The sequence below is a fragment of the Sodiomyces alcalophilus genome (genome assembly GCF_042370955.1).
Source record: "Sodiomyces alcalophilus JCM 7366 unplaced genomic scaffold ACRALscaffold_4, whole genome shotgun sequence".
NCBI classification, from domain to species: domain Eukaryota; kingdom Fungi; phylum Ascomycota; class Sordariomycetes; order Glomerellales; family Plectosphaerellaceae; genus Sodiomyces; species Sodiomyces alcalophilus.
In genome coordinates this window covers 4,404,596-4,421,332 of record NW_027263535.1, presented here as the reverse complement: position 1 = coordinate 4,421,332, position 16,737 = coordinate 4,404,596, and the positions used below count along the sequence as shown (strand labels likewise).

Genomic DNA, 16,737 nt, shown 5'->3' with positions numbered 1-16,737 from the left:
TACCTGTAAATTCGAAACATGAACCTCATCCCAAATCCACTACAACTACCGTATTTCGAGATTTTCGCTTCATACATCTTTGAACTCCCGAAGCGTGCTTCCTCCAAAATAACAGTCTTGACTGGACTCTCAGCCGCAATCTCGCAGATTCATTGACGTCATCTCTTCATTTCAACGTCCTGCTATATATCCGTCTCTAATCTCGGCTCTAAAGCACTAGTGATCTGCTCCATTTGAACCGTCGCTTGTCTGCTTTTCTCCTATAGACCAATGGTAATCCCCTTCCTTCTCGCCAGCAATGTCGATATCTCGGCTGCCGCCCTTAACCGTTCGGCAGCTAGGAGCTAGTGCTCTCATTGTCTCACCCGAGTCTGTCGTCAAGGAACTTGTCGACAACTCCCTTGACGCTGAGGCAACTTGTGTCGAGGTCCATGTTTCTCCCAATACTGTCGACAAAATTCTTGTCCGAGACAACGGCCACGGCATAAGCCCGAGCGACTTTGGTTCGCTGGGACGTCGGTCGCACACCAGTAAGCTCAGGAACTTTGACGAGCTGTCATTCAAGGGAGGCAAAACCCTGGGATTCAGAGGGGATGCCCTAGCAAGTGCTAGCGAAATGTCCCGCGTCACCATCACCACCAGGACAGCTAAGGATGCTGTTGCTACCGTTCTCTCACTTCAGCCTGGCCAGAATTCCGGTGGAATTGTCGGTCAAAAGCCCGTCTCATCTCCTGTGGGAACGACGGTTGAGGTGGCCGACTTGCACAGTATGTTGCCTGTTCGTCGGAAAGAGTACGTCAAAAAGGCTCAGAAGACCCTCAGCAATATAAAATCATTGCTACAAACCTACGCCATGGCGAGGCCTGAAATCAGGTTCACTTACAAAGTTTCTGGCCGTAGCAGCACGGCTTGGTCCTACGCTCCTCCGTGTCATGCGGATGCCAGGACAGCAGTGCTCCAGATCTTTGGGGTTGATTTGGCCTCCCAGTGCGATTAGAGGACGCACTCGAGCGGAAGGCCCAATCCAATGAATACAGCGAAGAACAGTCTCGCAGAATGCGCAGAAGGGGGCATCGTGTTCCACGCTTTCTTGCCGAAACCGGATGCAGATCCAGTTAAAGTCTCTGGAAAAGGAGCTTACATCTCGGTCGACGATCGACCCGTCAGTCCAAATCGGGGGTTCATGAAGAAACTAATGACAATTTACAAGAATCACTTGCAAGCTAGCATCACGGCAGGGCGCTCCATCACAAATCCCTTCATCCAGCTGAGTATCCGCTGCACCCCGGGGAGTTATGATCCCAATGTGACGCCTTCCAAGGATGAAGTCATGTTTTGCGATGAAGAGAGACTCCAGCGAGCCGTCGAAGACATGTGCCGAGTAACATACGCGGTGAATAGCGAACAACCCAAGACTCCAGCTAGCACACTGTCTCCGACCATCTCGAGCAGCTCTAGATTCCGTCCACATCCTGGTGCCTACAGCGACGGGCTGTCTCAAGAAGAACGCGGAAACGAAGAGGCTGCAGGCCGAAGCCGACTCCCACTTGCCACGCCCCCGTCGGATAACCCTCAGCGAAAGAAACGAGACGGAAGCATGAGAGATGCTAGGAAAAGTTCCAATCCGGCAACACCACAGCAAAACCCCCGTTCGACGCACACCAAGCAATGTCAAGATACACAATCTGCTCACTATATCTTAACCGACAGCCCACTACAACAGTATGTAGGAGGGAAGATATCGAGCCTGGGAACAACCAGTCACGAGATCCAGGAGCAGCGCACAAAACTACGACATTGCGCAGTGAACATGGCCAGAACGCGTACTTTGAGCAGTGAGGGTGCTGCTGCCTACGTCTCTCTGAAGTCCTGGCCAGGTGAGGAAGACGTGCCACCCGTGACAAAACCAGCCCAACCAGCAGATGTCAATCCCTGGTCGATTGCGAAGTTGGCAGCCACACAGGCAGTGCCGGTTAGGCCAGTCCGTGGAGGCAGCAGTAGCCCAACACCCCAGCCCTCTGGAGTGAGATGTCATGACCTTGACAGCAAAACTGGAAGAGCCGCAATACAAGGCAATGCCAGCACCTTGGCCAATGTTACAATGGAAGGACAGGAATCTCCTTCCCGGAGCCCTCTTGTCCATCTCGCAGACCGTCGGCATATGTTCATGCCGACAATCCACGACAGTTTTGACTCTCTTGAGCATGACGAGATCCCTGCCTTGCAAGGTCCGCCAACCGCAGTGACCCTCGCAACACAAGATGTGCCGGCCACTCAAGGTGGATGCTATCGGATGGAGGGCTATGCCCCCCATCACCGGGCCTTTGAAAATATTTCTGAAGCAGCTAGCTCTAGACGGATGGCGCTCGTCAACAACATGGCGGCGGTTCCAAGGCCATCACAGGCAATGGTTCCTACGGACACCGGCATTATATATCATACACCGCCGCCATCTGCTGGGCGCAAAAGGCCAATGGAGAAAGGCCATAATCCGCCGTACCGTATGCCCGCTCGCACCAATCCAAAACGGAAGCTCCCAAATAAAGTCTCTACTACGCGCAAACCGCGAACAGGTCCAGAGTCTGCTCTATGTTCTCCGCCTTGCGACGTGGAGTCCCTTCAAGGCCCTGGGGCTTTGGCAGCGCTCGGGGACTCACCAAACGCATATTGGTCGCTGCCAGCCCGTCAGCATCTTGACACACACGAAGACGCCCAGATCCAAACAATTGTACCAGCGTCTCGGCTGCCGTGCTCGCTACAATCCGAGGCCGGTCGAGGACGGCTGGGTGAGCAGCCACCCGATCGCTCGCACGGCAGCACCATGGCAGACGATGATCTGCGGAGATATCTGACTAAACGACAACGATCTGTGGTGACATCAGGGAGCACAATTCCCAAGAGACTGAAGTCAAGCATTCTTTCATTGGAGGACATCACAGAAGGAGCCCTTTCTCTACAGATGTATCCTCGCCCTGTTGACGCAGAGGCATTGAAGCCGCTGATTGATATGCTGGCACCATACGAAACGTATGTGATAAATGGTATCACAGAGCCAGGACTTCCGATCAGGTCGTGGGAGCTGGAGGATGTGGACCGCAAGCTGCGGAAAGCCACGGCAGATTGGGTGCACGAGACACTGGGGGTGAGGTTGGAGTTGGAGTTTACGCTGGGCGCACAGATGAAAGGGAAGGGCAAGGATGTCATGTGTGGGGGGTAGGGCCTGGTAGTGCGGTTCGTGATCGTCTTGGCCAGGGGAGCTCTGGGCCACAACTGCAGAGTTAAGGTCGCCATTATTACTTGTGTCCTCGGACAGGTCACGGGGAAGTATCCGTAGAGTCGAAGGTACGAAGTTGAAGTCAGTGGTGTACCGATGGAGGCTGTGTTTGCTTCGTTTAGGAGACTCGCAGAGAGCTTTGATGGGGCAAGCGATGCGGAGAGTATATCAATATCGGGCTTGTTCCCTATTTCATGACATGCGGAAGAATGTATGGGCTATGGGCTGGCTACTTTGCTACTTCCTACTGGCAGAGAGCACAATAGTCGGTGGTCCCGATGGGAAGAGGAATGAGGCGCAGTCGGATCTTGTTGAGACTTCACCTGGGTTACAACACCCTACCTACACTGTTAATCATGCCGAGGTGTATTTGATAGGGGTGATTACCTGGGACAGTATTTTGTAGTCGGCAGTTTGTGCCATGGTTTCTTAAAATAGAAACGGCACTAGCTATGGTGCTCCCACGAGACATTCGATGAATATTCAAGCAAAAGCCGAGAAAGGCCATTGGCCCGTACCCTTCGTATCGAGGGGAAACCCAAGGAACTCGGCTAGCTCGAGATGTACGAGGGATGGTACAGTAAGATGCTCTAGTGGGTAAGGTCGCTAGAAGCCGCACGGAAGGCGGAGCCACCTACGGAGGACGAGGGGCTCTCGGGGACTATCAACGGATGATAGATGATATTGGGCAAAGCCAATCCCACTGGCAACGCTCGCCGTCTTCGTCTCTTTCCCCGGCCCCGGGAGAAAACAATGCCAACCTACGTATAAAGACGGTTCAATACAAGGCTTTGTTTACTTCCCATCAAAGGCCCGTCATTGGGAACATGAACCAAGAAAACCGATTCTCTACGAGGTGCTTCTTTCGTTGGTTGCGACGACGTACTACCCCTATAATCAACCTACTATTGCAGCGCTTGGGCGGTGTTGCCGACCCCTTGGCCTCGTAAAGTCCGAGGTGAAACGTCATCGTCGTCAAAGGATGGCCCAATTGCAGCGCGCAGAGTCCAGGCGCTAGCATAAATTCGCCAGGGGAGACCTGAAGAGCAGAGCATAGCCTCCTCAGGTCAGCCAAACGACGCCGGTGGAGCGTTTGGTAATATCTTGGCGTTCAGCGCTCACTAGCATCCGACGTTGGAGAGCCGTTGGAGAAACGGTGACATGCTGACACAGAGAAGGACTTACGAAGTAGATACCACGACCGCACGACCGTTTTGTATCGTAGATGGGATGCAGAGCACTCCTCATCACTTATCACGACTGTAGGTAGACATGACCATGGAATGGATATTCAGCACCATACCGGGAAGACAATAGGTAGTTGCAATGAGTGGGGAAATGCATGTAAAATTAGTCAGGTACATCCGTGTACATAAGTAGATGTACCTCTAGTACGAAATTCGTTGTTTGTACCTGTACCGTCTGTGACCTGCGCCGTTATCCTCCACTAGGTAGCCCGTTGCTTTGCATCCCCCGTCACGCCTCAACAACCGGGCGTCAGCAACTTGTGCTTCGCCCTCACTCCCTTTCCCTTGTTTGGTCACATCTTCTTTTCCTCCCTCTACCTTTTTTTCTCTCCCCCTCTTCATCTCCTCCCCATCCAGTATCCCTCCGCCTGACCCATCTACGGAGCTTAGGGAGCCCATTTTCAGTTTCAACACGATCAATCTACGATCCTTGACCAGTCGGAGCCGAATTGCGAAAACCATCTGAAAGATGCGGATGCCTTGAGCAGAGACCCGGACGCTTGCGTGGTCTTCCGATTCGGACGAAACAAATGCAACAGTCGCACCCAGCTCGTTTGAATATGCAGAGATGCGAACAAACAATACTTCCGAGGCCCGTCCCGTCCCGCTCAATCCCTCCAGGGCTCCTTCAACCCATGCTGCGTTCGGCCGCTGTGGACATGGGAAACAGCATCATGCGTCGTCCTCCTCACCTCTTCCGCCTGCAGAATCGCCGTGGGCTCCGTCGACATCCCCCCAAGACCCCACGGGTCGTCGAAATCGAGGCCGCGTCCGCCAGCGTGTCATGACCACCTCCAACCGCCCCCATTCGTTCCGACGCCCTTCGTCTTCCGCCTTTGTTGCTTGGGTCCTCCTTACCATCGCCTGCCTCTGCTATCAACCCGCCGCCGCTGTTCGGATACCGTTCGACAACTGCCTCCCCGACTCGTACAGATTCAACGAGCCGCTACCCCTGCAGTGGGAACCTCTGTATGCCGATGCTCGATTCGACACGGACACCGACAAGCACAATCTCCAAGTCATATTCTGGGGAAACGTCTCGGGTTCCCATTTCGACGTCACGCTGCCCCCGCCAGACGACCCGCACTGGAATGACCCCGACGAGCACGATGGCAAGATCGTCCGCATCCCCGACGTGCAAGACCCCAGCGTCACTACCCTCGTCACCAGTGTCGACGTCCTTACCTATCGGGACTATAGGGACCATGCCGATTTCTGCCGCCACAGACTAGTCAACGCGTCGTGCCCCGTGGCTCCTGTTTTTGACCCTAATGTGTGAGTTAGCATCCATCCTAAAGTCGGGCGTAAGCTCGCCGTTCCTTTGCCGGTGCCTCGCTAACGTTAACCATCGGCCCAAGTCCGTTCCATGACCTGCCCTCCTTCAACATGAGCCACGACTTTCTATCCTCTTACGCCTTTACATCATTTTCCGTTACGTTTCTAATAATATTTGGCGATTCCCGCGCCACCAATATCGGATGTGCTTCGTCCACTATCACACCCGATCTCGGCGACTTGGGTGGTCTGATTCAGTGGCTTCCCCTTGTCATCCTGGCCCTCGTCGGTTCTGCCACGGTCTTTGCCGGCATATACAGTCCCTGGGGCACCACCGACATATTCCGCTGGACCTCCAACTTTGGACGAGACGAAGACTTGCTGCGTCTCGTGACGCCCGGCTTCGGCGACTGCCTGCAGTACATACAATTCGTGGCCCTGACCGGCGCGCTCACCCTACACTACCCTGGGTTTTACCAGCCCATCGTCAGCAAGGTTGGCTGGTCAGCCCTCATGTTCAACGAGAGCATCGTGAGCAACTCCCCCGGTTGGCAGGCCGTCCAAGACGGTATTTACGTGACCGACGGCACGTACGGCCTGCAGCGCTACGCCCAGCTCGTCGGCATGGCCGATGTAGGGGACATTTGGGCGGGCATGATGGTCTGGCTTCTCGTCATCATTGGTGGCGTTCTCGTGCTCACCCAGCTGGGCTTCCTCTTCCGCTGGCTGTATCGATTGATCAGCAGCACCGCCGAAGAAGACCTCCGCGCCAAGAACATGCCTTTCTCTGTGGGCAACGTCGTCCGAATTGTCTTCAACTACCTCCTCCTCCCCATCGTAGCGCTCTCCACGTTTCAGTTCGTTGTGGCTGACGACTCGCCCGCCTTCGCCGTTGGCCTGGCCGCCGTCACGCTGGCCATTTTAATCGGCTTCGCGGGATGGCTTCTCTACTTGATCATCACGACGAGGCCGAAAGCCGTCCTCTTCGACGATTTGCCGACTGTGCTGCTCTACGGACCCTTGTACAATACGTACTCGGACGAAGCGGCGGCCTTTGCTTTGGTTCCCCTTCTGCTGACCTTTGTCCGAGGCATCGCTATCGGCGCCGTCCAGCCGGTTGGCATTGCGCAGATTGTCTTACTAGCCATCTGCGAGATTATCCATGTTCTGGCGCTGCATGCGATTCGTCCGTTCCACTCCCCCACATCCATGAACGCGTACCACACGCTCTTCTGCGCTGTACGGTTCATCACGGTCATGCTCATGGTCGCCTTCATCCCGGATCTAGGCGTCACCGAAGGCACGAAAGGATGGGTTGGGTACGCCATCTTGGTCATCCATGCCGGCGTTCTGGTCCTGGGATTCCTGCTCAATGCCCTGCAGAGGATTGTCGAGGTGGCAGCGCGACTACTCGGGGCGGGAGGCGAGGACGGTCTTGCGAGGGGAGGCCTGACGAGGATCTTCGGGATGCGGCAGCTACAACGACGCATATCGCGGCGGAATGGCCCCTCCCGTCAAAGTCAACTATCAAGCACCGCCATGCTGGGTTCCGACGATGCGTCCAAGTCCGGATACGCCATGCCCAGCGGGCGAGTCCGTAGTGAGTCTGCGGGCAGCGGCTTCCTCTTAAAACACCAGAGGAATTCGTCTGCTTTCGATAGCATCGACGCTGGTTCTGCGATCCCCAGAAACTTGGACAGCGGCAGCATGTTCACCCCGACAACACCCGCACAGGCCAGCACATTCTCTTTCCTGCCGTCACCGGGAGGTGCTACACGTCCTCAGCCGGCAGTCGTCACGATGGAAGCAGCTGATCCTTACTACCGGCCGCCGCGCCGCCGAGGGGACACCATGACAGGATCCCTCCTGTCTGACAGGCGCCCGGCCTCGGTAGGTGATTCTCAACGGTACAGTCAGTCCGGACCCGTTCGTGCGGACAGTCCCGATGCCGAAGGACCGCAGATCGAGAGGGGTTCCACGCCCGCTCCCACTCCCATCCACCTAATGCCTCGGGCGGACTATTCGACTCGTGAAGTCGATTTCTATTACGGGGTCCGCGGTCCCGCGTTGAACTCGGAAGGTCCCGGTCGGAAACTCGGTACTGGGCCAGCAGACCCGACAGGTCCTATGGCATCCGCCGCTGGTTGGCTCAGGAACGTATTCATCGGCAAGAGCAAAGAGAAGGGCAAAGGGTTCGAGGTGGTACGGAGCGCGAGAATGCCGCCAGCCATGCGCACTACGGGCGGTGGGTTTGGTGATGAGACGCCTCCGGAAGGCGTACCCGTCGCCATGGGTGTTCTGAGAAACGGACCCATCGACTCGGATGACGATGAGCCAGGGCAAAAGGCATCGGAGTCCCAGGCCGAAGACTTGTTAACGGGCGGCGTGAACCACCCAGGCTTCGAATCTCGGCACGACGAGGTGTCCGAGGCGTCGAGGGTTCCACCGGCTCTGCCGGCTGTCGAGTATGGCGAGGGCTTCAAGATACCCGGCGGGACTCCTTGGGGGGACATGGGGGAGGCGCCACAGGCGAAGAGGCGAACCGGACTTCTCCACTCCGACGTTGATACGCCAAACGTTCCTAGGAAGAGCTCCAAGAGGCACTCGGGGGCCGACTGGGAAGCATCAGAGAGGGACGCGGCGACGACAGGGCCTGGTCAAACGCAGCGCCTACCCTTCGACCGAAGTCATTCCCAGACGCGTCTGTCGTCCGGGTCGTCAACAGAAATGGTGGACGACTTTAGCCACGTGGACCTGGACGAGGAGCGGCCGGCGAGCTTTGGATATGTTTCTCACCACAGTATCAGCCGTGTGGACACGGCACAGAACGGCCAGGGTGACCTGCTCGGCACCACGGCGGAGGTTGTTGATGAGGGTGCGCTTTCGACGTCAACCTCCAGGACCCCATGAGCATCTTGTCCTCGGCGAGATCTTTCCCCTTTCTCTTTTCCGGTTCTCATTTTCCAATTGGCATCTTACCAACATGTTATTAATCTTTACATGCCCTCTGTCAGGGGCGCTTCGTTCTATATGCACATGATCTATAGACGCAGGAATTTGTCCGGCAATACGAAGGCCGACGGTGCGTATAAGGCAGGATAGGGCATTTTTGGCAGGCGTATTTGGCTTATTTTTTACTTCATCTGTCCTTTTCTCTTCAGCGTCGGCGTATAAAAAAGCTGGGTTGGAAAAATGTTGGCATGCCTGGCACACATCTCCATTCTGTCGAACGAGCCACCTAGGACGACTTATTGGTATTGGTGCGGCGGTGATTGAGATTACATCAGATAATTGCGATTGACGCAGCCCAGGCTTTTGTTATTGTTGGGATGAGGCCTCTTACAGCAACATGGAGTGCATCAAGCAACATCTTCAAACAGCGTGTAGTTGTAGGTAATTTGCTCGACAGTTGTGTCTACCTTCGCCACTGTAGGTACGTAACTGAGTGCCCTCGTCTTGCGATATTTTGATTCACTTGGGAGTCACCGCCCTGTGTGATTTCGGTGCCCCACCACCCCACCACTTTTGTTATCGATAGGTACCTTATACTTGCTTATCGATAAGGTCAAGATAAGATTTTTCTCCTCGGGGCAGAGCCCAAGGTAAGGTAGGTACGAAGTAGTTCAGTACGGAGGACAGCCATTCTCTCGACGCCAAAGGACAGCGGTCGATGCGCATCTGGACCCCTCGCCAGTGGATTTCAGTTCGTGTTTTTGGCTCTGTTGGCATCGCATCAAAATGGCGCCGACCCGGCCGACCAAGAAGTCGAAGAAACGAAACGAATCTCAAGCCGCCAGTCCACGAACCCTCCTCGACCTCGCCGCGGCCAGACTAGAAATAGGCGACTTGGAAACGGCACTTTCCGCGGCCCAAAATGCACTCGAGGCCACCGGCGAGGGAGGCGATTTTGAACTACGAGCTCTCGACCTCCTCGGCCACGTCTACGTCGAAATCGGCGAAATAGAAGATGCCCGCCAATGCTTCACCCGCGCCGTCGACCTCGACCCCGACGGCACCCTCGACGAGAAAATCGGCGGCGGGCCAGAAAAGTTCCTCTGGCTGGCGCAGCTGAGCGAAGACGGCGGCCAGGACAGCGTGCGATGGTTCGAACGCGGGGCGTCGGCGCTGCGGAACCAGATCCAGGGCCTCGTCGACCTGCCGAAGCGCAACCCGGAGCAGGAGGCCTTGCTGGAGGAGAAGAAGCGCAAGCTCGCGGGTACGCTGTGCGGCGTGGCCGAAGTGTACATGACCGACCTCTCGTGGGAGGCCGACGCCGAACAGCGGTGCGAGGCCCTCGTGACCGAGGCGACGCTGGTCGCCCCGGGACTGGCCGAGTCGTGGCAGACCGTCGCCAACGTGCGCATCTCGCAGACGCGGGTTGAGGATGCCCGGGCGGCGCTGACGCGGAGCATGGAGATTTGGGCGGGACTACCCTCGACCCACCCCGACGTCCCGGACTTCCCCGCACGGGTCAGCCTGACACGGCTGCTCCTGGAGGTCGAGATGGAGAAGGAGGCGATGGATGTGGTGGAGAGGCTGGTGGGCGACGACGACGAGAGCGTCGAGGCATGGTACCTGGGCGGCTGGGGCCAGTACCTCTCCGGCGAGAAGGCGAAGCAGCAGGCCAACGGGGCAAAGCAGCCGGAGGGGGTGGCGGAGGAGGAAGAGTGGAAGACGCTGTGGCGCTCGGCTCGGCGATGGTTGAGGCAATGCCTGCGTCTATTCCAGCAGCAGGAGTACGAGGACGACAGGTTAGGCGACCACGCCAAAGAGCTACTGGCGTCCATTGATAAGGAACTTGGGCCCGCCCCGGAAAACGACGACGATGATGACGACGATGGCTGGGAAGATGCAGATGATAGCAACGAGGACGAGGAAATGGCAGGATAAATGAGCACATAGAAAGCAAGCCAGGCATGAAAAAAGACTCTAAAACCCTACAGAAAACTGCGCGTCAAGGAAGCGGGATGGAAGTGTCTCCCTGTCCGCTGCAAGGTAAATTGGCAGATATATCAAGGCTATATGATATGCGTACTGAGTATATGAGCCCTTTCCTTATACTGACACCCAACATCACCCCGCGCTTTTCTATCGTCTTGTGTTTACACTCGCCCAAATCTTCCACATCAGACAACAAGATTCCTTGTTCCTTCTTATGCAGCCTCCAGCTTGAGTTTTTCCACGGCCTCGGAAATACCATCCTCGCCGTCCCCTTCATCCGCATCGCCCTTGCCAGCCAAGCCCTTCTCCCACAGCTGTCTGCCCGTGAGCTTGACGGGTTCCTTGATGCGCGTCTTCTTGAGCTCGGCCAGCCTCTCCTCTTCCTCTTGGAGTCTCTTCTCCTCCATCTCGCGCAGGAAACTCTCGCGCCAGCGTAGGAACGTCTCGCGGTTGACCGCGGTGCCCTGGAACTTCTTGTTCTCCTCACGCTCGGCCGCCAGCGCAATCTCCTCGCGCGCCTTCTCCTGCGCCGCCTCGCGGTCGGCCACGAGCTGCTCCGCCGCGTCCTTGAGCGTGGTCACCAGCGTGAAGACCATGGCCATGCCCAAGTTCTCTTGGATCGTCACCTCTAGCGCCTCCAGGAGCTGCGCCTTGTCCTCGGCTACAGAGAAGGGGAGGTGCGGCGACGGGACGGTATTCGGAGGCGCTTGGATATCGAGGATGGGCGGCTCGTCTGGGTACGCTTCCGGGTAGCGCACATGGAGGAACATGGTCGGCGGGTCGTCTTCTTCCTCATGGCCAACGAGGTCAAGGGTTATCTTTATCCTGAATTCCGTCGCGGAGATCTCTGGTCATGGAAGACGAGGTGTCAGTCTCTCCGCAGTTTTATACGGGCATTATCCATATAACCCGTTGACTGTGGGTGGGGTACAAACCAACCTGTGATTTCGTCCGGGAAGATGGATTCGAGCACTTCCCGCTCCTCAATTTGCTCTTCGCGCCCCATTGCGGATTTGTTTTTGTATGGCGTAGATATCGTCTAGATATATGGACTGAGTTGCTTTGACATGCCCCAAGTGACGAGTTGGTTTGTTATAGGTGGTTCAGTGAAGGCATCTCCAAAGACCGCATCTCTGTACTTCGTAATTCAGAACGTAGGTGGTCTGGCGGGGGTCGGTCTGAGGTACGTACCTTATCGATTAGCTTATCTTTGCGACCTTATCCACTGGCGGGGTGTGCTTCGTTCTCAATCAAGCTAAGTGCATGTCTCACCGCCCGGCAATTGACCAAAAATTTGGATGGACCGGGGAAACATTTTGTCCAAGTGAGACGGCCAGAATAGGATGCGCTCCTGTTTTACTCTTCTCGCCATACCTTATTAACCACCCTCCTTTCTCTCAAAATGGCTACAAAGACTGCAGAATCGCGGAGCAAGAGGAAGACAGCTCCCACCAGCAAAGGAGCGTCCGCTACCTCGGCCAAAAAGGCCCGTCTTAGCGCCCCGAAAAAGACAAAAAAGGTCCAAGTCAGCGAAAGCTCGGACGACACCAGCGGCGATGACCTCGACAATCTTCGCGACGGTGACCAGTTTGACGGGTTTGATGATTCTGACTCCGAGGATGGTGGCGCATCCGTAAAACCGTCTGCGTCGCGCCAGGACGGCAAGAAGGCGTATAAGAAACAGGCGGATGGCAAGGACATTGGAAAAGGTACGGACACCTTGCTTTTATTCTTCTAATCTACATCCTGTTCGCTACTTCGTTCTTCTGAAGACGTCTCTGACAAACTGCTAGGTGCTGAAACGTCAAAAGAGGCTCATGCGCTGCAGAAGAAGCTCGCGAAAGAGCGCAAGATGGCGAAGCCCCTGGGGGACGAAGTGCAACGGACTAAAAAGTTATGGGAACGGCTGAGGCGGAAGTCGCATGTCCCCTCGGAAGAACGGAAGCAGCTCCTCGACGAACTGTTCGGCATCATCAACGGCCGCATCAAGGATTTCGTTCTCAAGCACGATGCCGTGAGAGCCGTCCAAACGGCCATCAAATATTCCACTTCTGCCCAGAGGAAACAAATCACCCAGGAACTCCAGGGCCACTTTTCCCAGCTCGCCGAGAGCCGGTATGCCAAGTTCCTGATCGCAAAGCTCGTTGTGCAAAAGGAGACGGAGATTCGCGACATGATTATCCCCGACTTTTACGGTAAAGTCCGCAGGCTCATCAACCACCCCGAGGCCTCGTGGATTCTGGACGATATCTACCGCCAAGTTGCCACCAAGGAACAAAAGGCCATGCTGTTGCGAGAGTGGTATGGCCCCGAGTTTGCCCTCCTGGAGCGCAACAACGATGAGACTCCCACGGCCGACCTGGCGTCCCTCATCGAGGCTGCTCCCAACAAGAGGGGTCCGATGATGAAATCTCTCCTGCACATGATCAACGCGCTTGTGCAGAAGCAGATGACCGGCTTCACGATGCTCCATGATGCCATGCTGCAGTGTTTCCTCAACCTCAAGCCCGAGTCGGATGAGTACACGGGGTTCGTCAATATGATCAAGGATGACGAAAGCGGAGATCTTCTGAAGAATATGGCTTTCACACGTTCCGGAGCTCGTCTGGTTTGTCTCCTGCTCGCCCACGGTTCGTCCAAGGACCGGAGGAACATCCTCAAAGTTTTCAAGGACCATTTCATTCTCATGTCGGGCGACCCCTTTGCCCATATGGTCATCCTCACGGCTTACGACGTCATTGACGACACCAAGATGACGTCCAAGGTCATCTTGTCTGAATTGGTGGGCGATGACGAGGAAAAGGCCGCGGAAAATATCATGGCGTCCATCACCAATCAATATTCCCGCACGACGTTGATGTATCCCCTCGAGGGACAGTCAAAGGCTCTGTTTCTTCCCAACATGAACGACGACCGCCAAATTCTGGCCGAGGTACATGAAATCCGTAAGACGACGAGCAAGAAAGACAGCGATGTGCGGAGTGCCGAATTGGCGGCCGCCCTTACACCGGCGCTTCTGAACACCATTGCTTCCTCGGCGGCATTGCTCATGGCGGATTCCTTCGGCTGTCATTTGGTCACCGAAGTTCTCCTTTCCGGTAAAGGTGACAAGCAAAAGGCCCTCGAAGCCGTGGCCGCCGTCGCAGAAGGCGATCCGAATGCTGAAGTTACCGAACCCATGACTGTGGACGGCGCTGTCCCAACCCCGCACGTCTCTCAGACACCCTCGGGGGGCCGCGCGTTGAAGACCCTCATCGCTGGAGGCAAGTTCAACAAGGCGACCGGCAAGGTTGAGCAAGTGGAGCCGCCGCTCGGATTCGCCAACACGCTATACCCCGTTATCAAGGACCACATCGTGGCGTGGGCGACCGGACCTAGCTCCCTGGTGGTGCTTGCTTTGCTCGAAAGCCCAGACTTCAGCCATGGCAAGGAACTGAAGGCCACCCTCAAGAAAAACGCCGAATCCCTGCAGACGGCCGCTACAACGGCGACGGCCGAGCAGAAGGCGAGACAGGAGGCCGAAGCGCAGGAGCCGAGTGACAAGGCCGCGAAGAAGGGGAAGAAGGGGAAGAAGGGGGCCGCCAAGTCGGATCGTCCGGTCGGGAATACCGGAAGCAGACTGTTGTTGGAGAAGCTGTAAAGCTGCGACGAGACGCACTTGGACAGCATCAGCGGGTGTAGTCGACGGGACTTTTGTGTTATTTGACCATGGCTTTGGGCTCTGGAAGCTTATACCCTCCTTTTACTTCACCTACCTACCTAGACTAGTGAATGAGCTGCGGGATACCTCAATACAAGACGCCAATGCGCTGCCGTCGTGATCAGGTGTTTCATGCCAAACCTAGCTGACCTTTGCTGGTAGCATTGTGTTGGTATATGAGCCCGGGACATCTGCTCCCTTTTCCCGCGCAGGCCTGCAGTCTCCGTCGAACAGGCAGGCCCCTTTTGCAGGCCGGTCTTTAAGGAGTAGCCTAAACGGCACTTCACTCCTACATCAGGATCCAGTTTCCGCTGCGATGTAAGTGTGATCCGGCTTGATAACACATTGACCCAGTCGAGCAGGAAGAGGCCTCGTGAGTGTGAGAGCCGTCATCAAGATGCACACCAAAGACAGTCGCCCGGGCCACGCTGGAGGGTTATCAGGAAGGAACGGCTTGCAAGTCAACCTCCTGCTCTACCTCTTGCCATAACATCTCCCGTCCCGCGTCCTTGTTCATCCACCAACCAACCCTACCTTACCTTACCTTATGTTATATGCTAAGCGTCCTGGGTTCGGTTCTGGTCCTGACTCCTACTGTTGTCTAGGTAGGTAGCCAGCCATCAGGATACGGGCGGCTACTTCTTTTTACGTTCTTTGAGCCCTTTTGACTCCGGACTCCGGAATGAGATTGATAACCGTGGTCTGCTCTGCTCGTAAGTATCGGATGCTCCCATACCGCACACCATCTGAGCCCTCTCCCTCCATCGTCTTCGCTCTGCGTACTGCCATCCCCCGTCTGTTCTCCATGAAAGTGGAAAAGCATCGTCGCGCCTTATATTGGAAACGAATCTATGCTAAATAACCTATACTAGAGCATCCGGCGTACCTTTCCCATCTCTGGGCTCCTCTATCCATCACATTGATCTCCTTCTATCCGAATCTAGCACCTTCCACAATATCCAGGAGCAAATAATACTATGGGCGTCAGTATCCTCACCCGGGAGGATACCAGCCTGGATTGCCCTCCGGGCAAGAAACTCTACCGCTGCAGACAAGGCCAATTTATGGGCTGTTGCTCGGTAAATCCCTGCGGCGAAGATCGTTGCCCCGACCGCGACATAGAGAAGATCAAGTCCGACGGCGATTCGAATAGTGACACCACAAGGGTGACCCCGACGACAATAGCTTCCATCGCCCCGCCGCTGCAGTGGACGGGAACCATCACATCTTCCAGCTCGACCGACACCACGCGCAGAGAAGAAAAAACTTCATCAACCTTGCCCAGCTTGCCCGCCACGACCTCGCTTCTCCAAGAGCCATCATCAGCACCAACGCCGGCTGTTACTTCTGTCGCCTCGGAGTCGTCAACGGTGACCCCGACGATCATCTCTCCGACCTCCCAAGCAACCGCAGACTCGGACGAAGAGAATGGAAACCCCGCCGGCCTATCTCCTGGGGCCATGGGCGCCATCTTTGGGGCCGTTACTGCCACTGTGCTCGCCATCATTGTAGCCTATTTCCTCTGTGGCAAGAGGGGTAAAAAGCTCCGCCAATCCATTCGCCTGGGGAACTGGAAACCCCACGACCACCCACCGGGGACCAGGGACGGCTTCCCATCGTATACGGGTTCTCCTCCCAGTAATGATGACCCCCTACGGAACAGTGACCCCCTTTTCCCCTTCAGAGGTATGTGGACCAATGCGAATTTGGCTGTCGCTCGTGCTGTCTGTAGCTTACCATGGAGAAGGCAGCTACGAAGAGCCTCAGTCACGGTATACCCGGGCGAGTGCTTTTACTTCCAGTGCGATGAAAAACCACCCCGTTTACCCCACGTCCCGCGATGGCTTGAGCCACGGCCGGATCCCTGCTATGGCGACACGACCCAGAGCAACGACGCCGGATATGGCTCGAAACGATGCCTCTACTCCTGAGCTACAGGGGTCGCCAAAGCGAGCAGCTATTGCCGAGCTCGCTTCGCCGGGTCTGCCCAGGATTGTCGAAATATCGAGATCCCGACCTAGCACACAGAGTTACAAGGCATACCGTCCAGATGCCCAATTGCATCCCCTTTATAACCCTGGAGGAACGAACGTGCGAAGAGAGTCGGCGCCGCCGCCAACAGAGCGATATCAGCATCATCACACGGACGGTTGGACGCAATGGAATCCTGAATCTTGACTCAAACGGTGGCTGCAAATGGAAACGCACGACCATGTCCAGTTTGCGGTGGGTGGTTTCCCACTCGCCGAGGAGCACGCTGACGTATGTCAAGCCCTGCCTTGATAGCATAGGCGGTCTTT

General features: G+C 55.9%; 7 protein-coding genes across 7 annotated transcripts; 6 read left to right on the top strand and 1 right to left on the bottom strand.

The window, feature by feature from the left end:
- Nucleotides 1–298: 298 nt before the first annotated feature.
- Nucleotides 299–874, top strand: ACRALDRAFT_1042737 (uncharacterized protein; the record flags this gene model as incomplete). The annotated part of the gene is made up of 1 exon (XM_071015274.1): nucleotides 299–874. A coding segment is annotated over one exon (576 nt), but the record flags the coding sequence as incomplete, so codon positions are not given.
- Nucleotides 875–1,800: 926 nt separating this feature from the next.
- Nucleotides 1,801–3,530, top strand: ACRALDRAFT_2059382 (uncharacterized protein). Its single transcript, XM_071021875.1, has one exon. It carries the CDS (start codon nucleotides 1,811–1,813, stop codon nucleotides 3,215–3,217), a length of 1,407 nt encoding a protein of 468 aa, XP_070875201.1. The 5' UTR covers nucleotides 1,801–1,810; the 3' UTR covers nucleotides 3,218–3,530.
- Nucleotides 3,531–5,305: 1,775 nt separating this feature from the next.
- On the top strand, nucleotides 5,306–8,706 carry ACRALDRAFT_1033746 (uncharacterized protein; the record flags this gene model as incomplete). Its single annotated transcript, XM_071014955.1, has 2 exons — nucleotides 5,306–5,796; nucleotides 5,880–8,706. The coding sequence occupies 2 exons, from the start codon at nucleotides 5,306–5,308 to the stop codon at nucleotides 8,704–8,706; spliced, it is 3,318 nt and encodes a 1,105-aa protein (XP_070875200.1).
- Nucleotides 8,707–9,534: 828 nt separating this feature from the next.
- ACRALDRAFT_2104561 (uncharacterized protein) lies at nucleotides 9,535–10,686 on the top strand (the record flags this gene model as incomplete). Its single annotated transcript, XM_071023193.1, has 1 exon — nucleotides 9,535–10,686. One exon carries the CDS (start codon nucleotides 9,535–9,537, stop codon nucleotides 10,684–10,686), a length of 1,152 nt encoding a protein of 383 aa, XP_070875199.1.
- A 39-nt stretch (nucleotides 10,687–10,725) lies between these two features.
- On the bottom strand, nucleotides 10,726–12,109 carry ACRALDRAFT_1093789 (uncharacterized protein; the record flags this gene model as incomplete). Its single annotated transcript, XM_071019696.1, has 7 exons — nucleotides 10,726–10,784; nucleotides 10,864–10,948; nucleotides 10,980–11,584; nucleotides 11,677–11,730; nucleotides 11,791–11,870; nucleotides 11,964–11,982; nucleotides 12,010–12,109. The coding sequence occupies 7 exons, from the start codon at nucleotides 12,107–12,109 to the stop codon at nucleotides 10,726–10,728; spliced, it is 1,002 nt and encodes a 333-aa protein (XP_070875198.1).
- Nucleotides 12,069–14,557, top strand: ACRALDRAFT_1081860 (uncharacterized protein). Its single transcript, XM_071019226.1, has 2 exons — nucleotides 12,069–12,446; nucleotides 12,531–14,557. The coding sequence occupies exons 1-2, from the start codon at nucleotides 12,140–12,142 to the stop codon at nucleotides 14,375–14,377; spliced, it is 2,154 nt and encodes a 717-aa protein (XP_070875197.1). The 5' UTR covers nucleotides 12,069–12,139; the 3' UTR covers nucleotides 14,378–14,557.
- Nucleotides 14,558–15,414: 857 nt separating this feature from the next.
- ACRALDRAFT_2027769 (uncharacterized protein) lies at nucleotides 15,415–16,615 on the top strand (the record flags this gene model as incomplete). The annotated part of the gene is made up of 2 exons (XM_071020490.1): nucleotides 15,415–16,123; nucleotides 16,170–16,615. The coding sequence occupies 2 exons, from the start codon at nucleotides 15,415–15,417 to the stop codon at nucleotides 16,613–16,615; spliced, it is 1,155 nt and encodes a 384-aa protein (XP_070875196.1).
- Nucleotides 16,616–16,737: the final 122 nt, after the last annotated feature.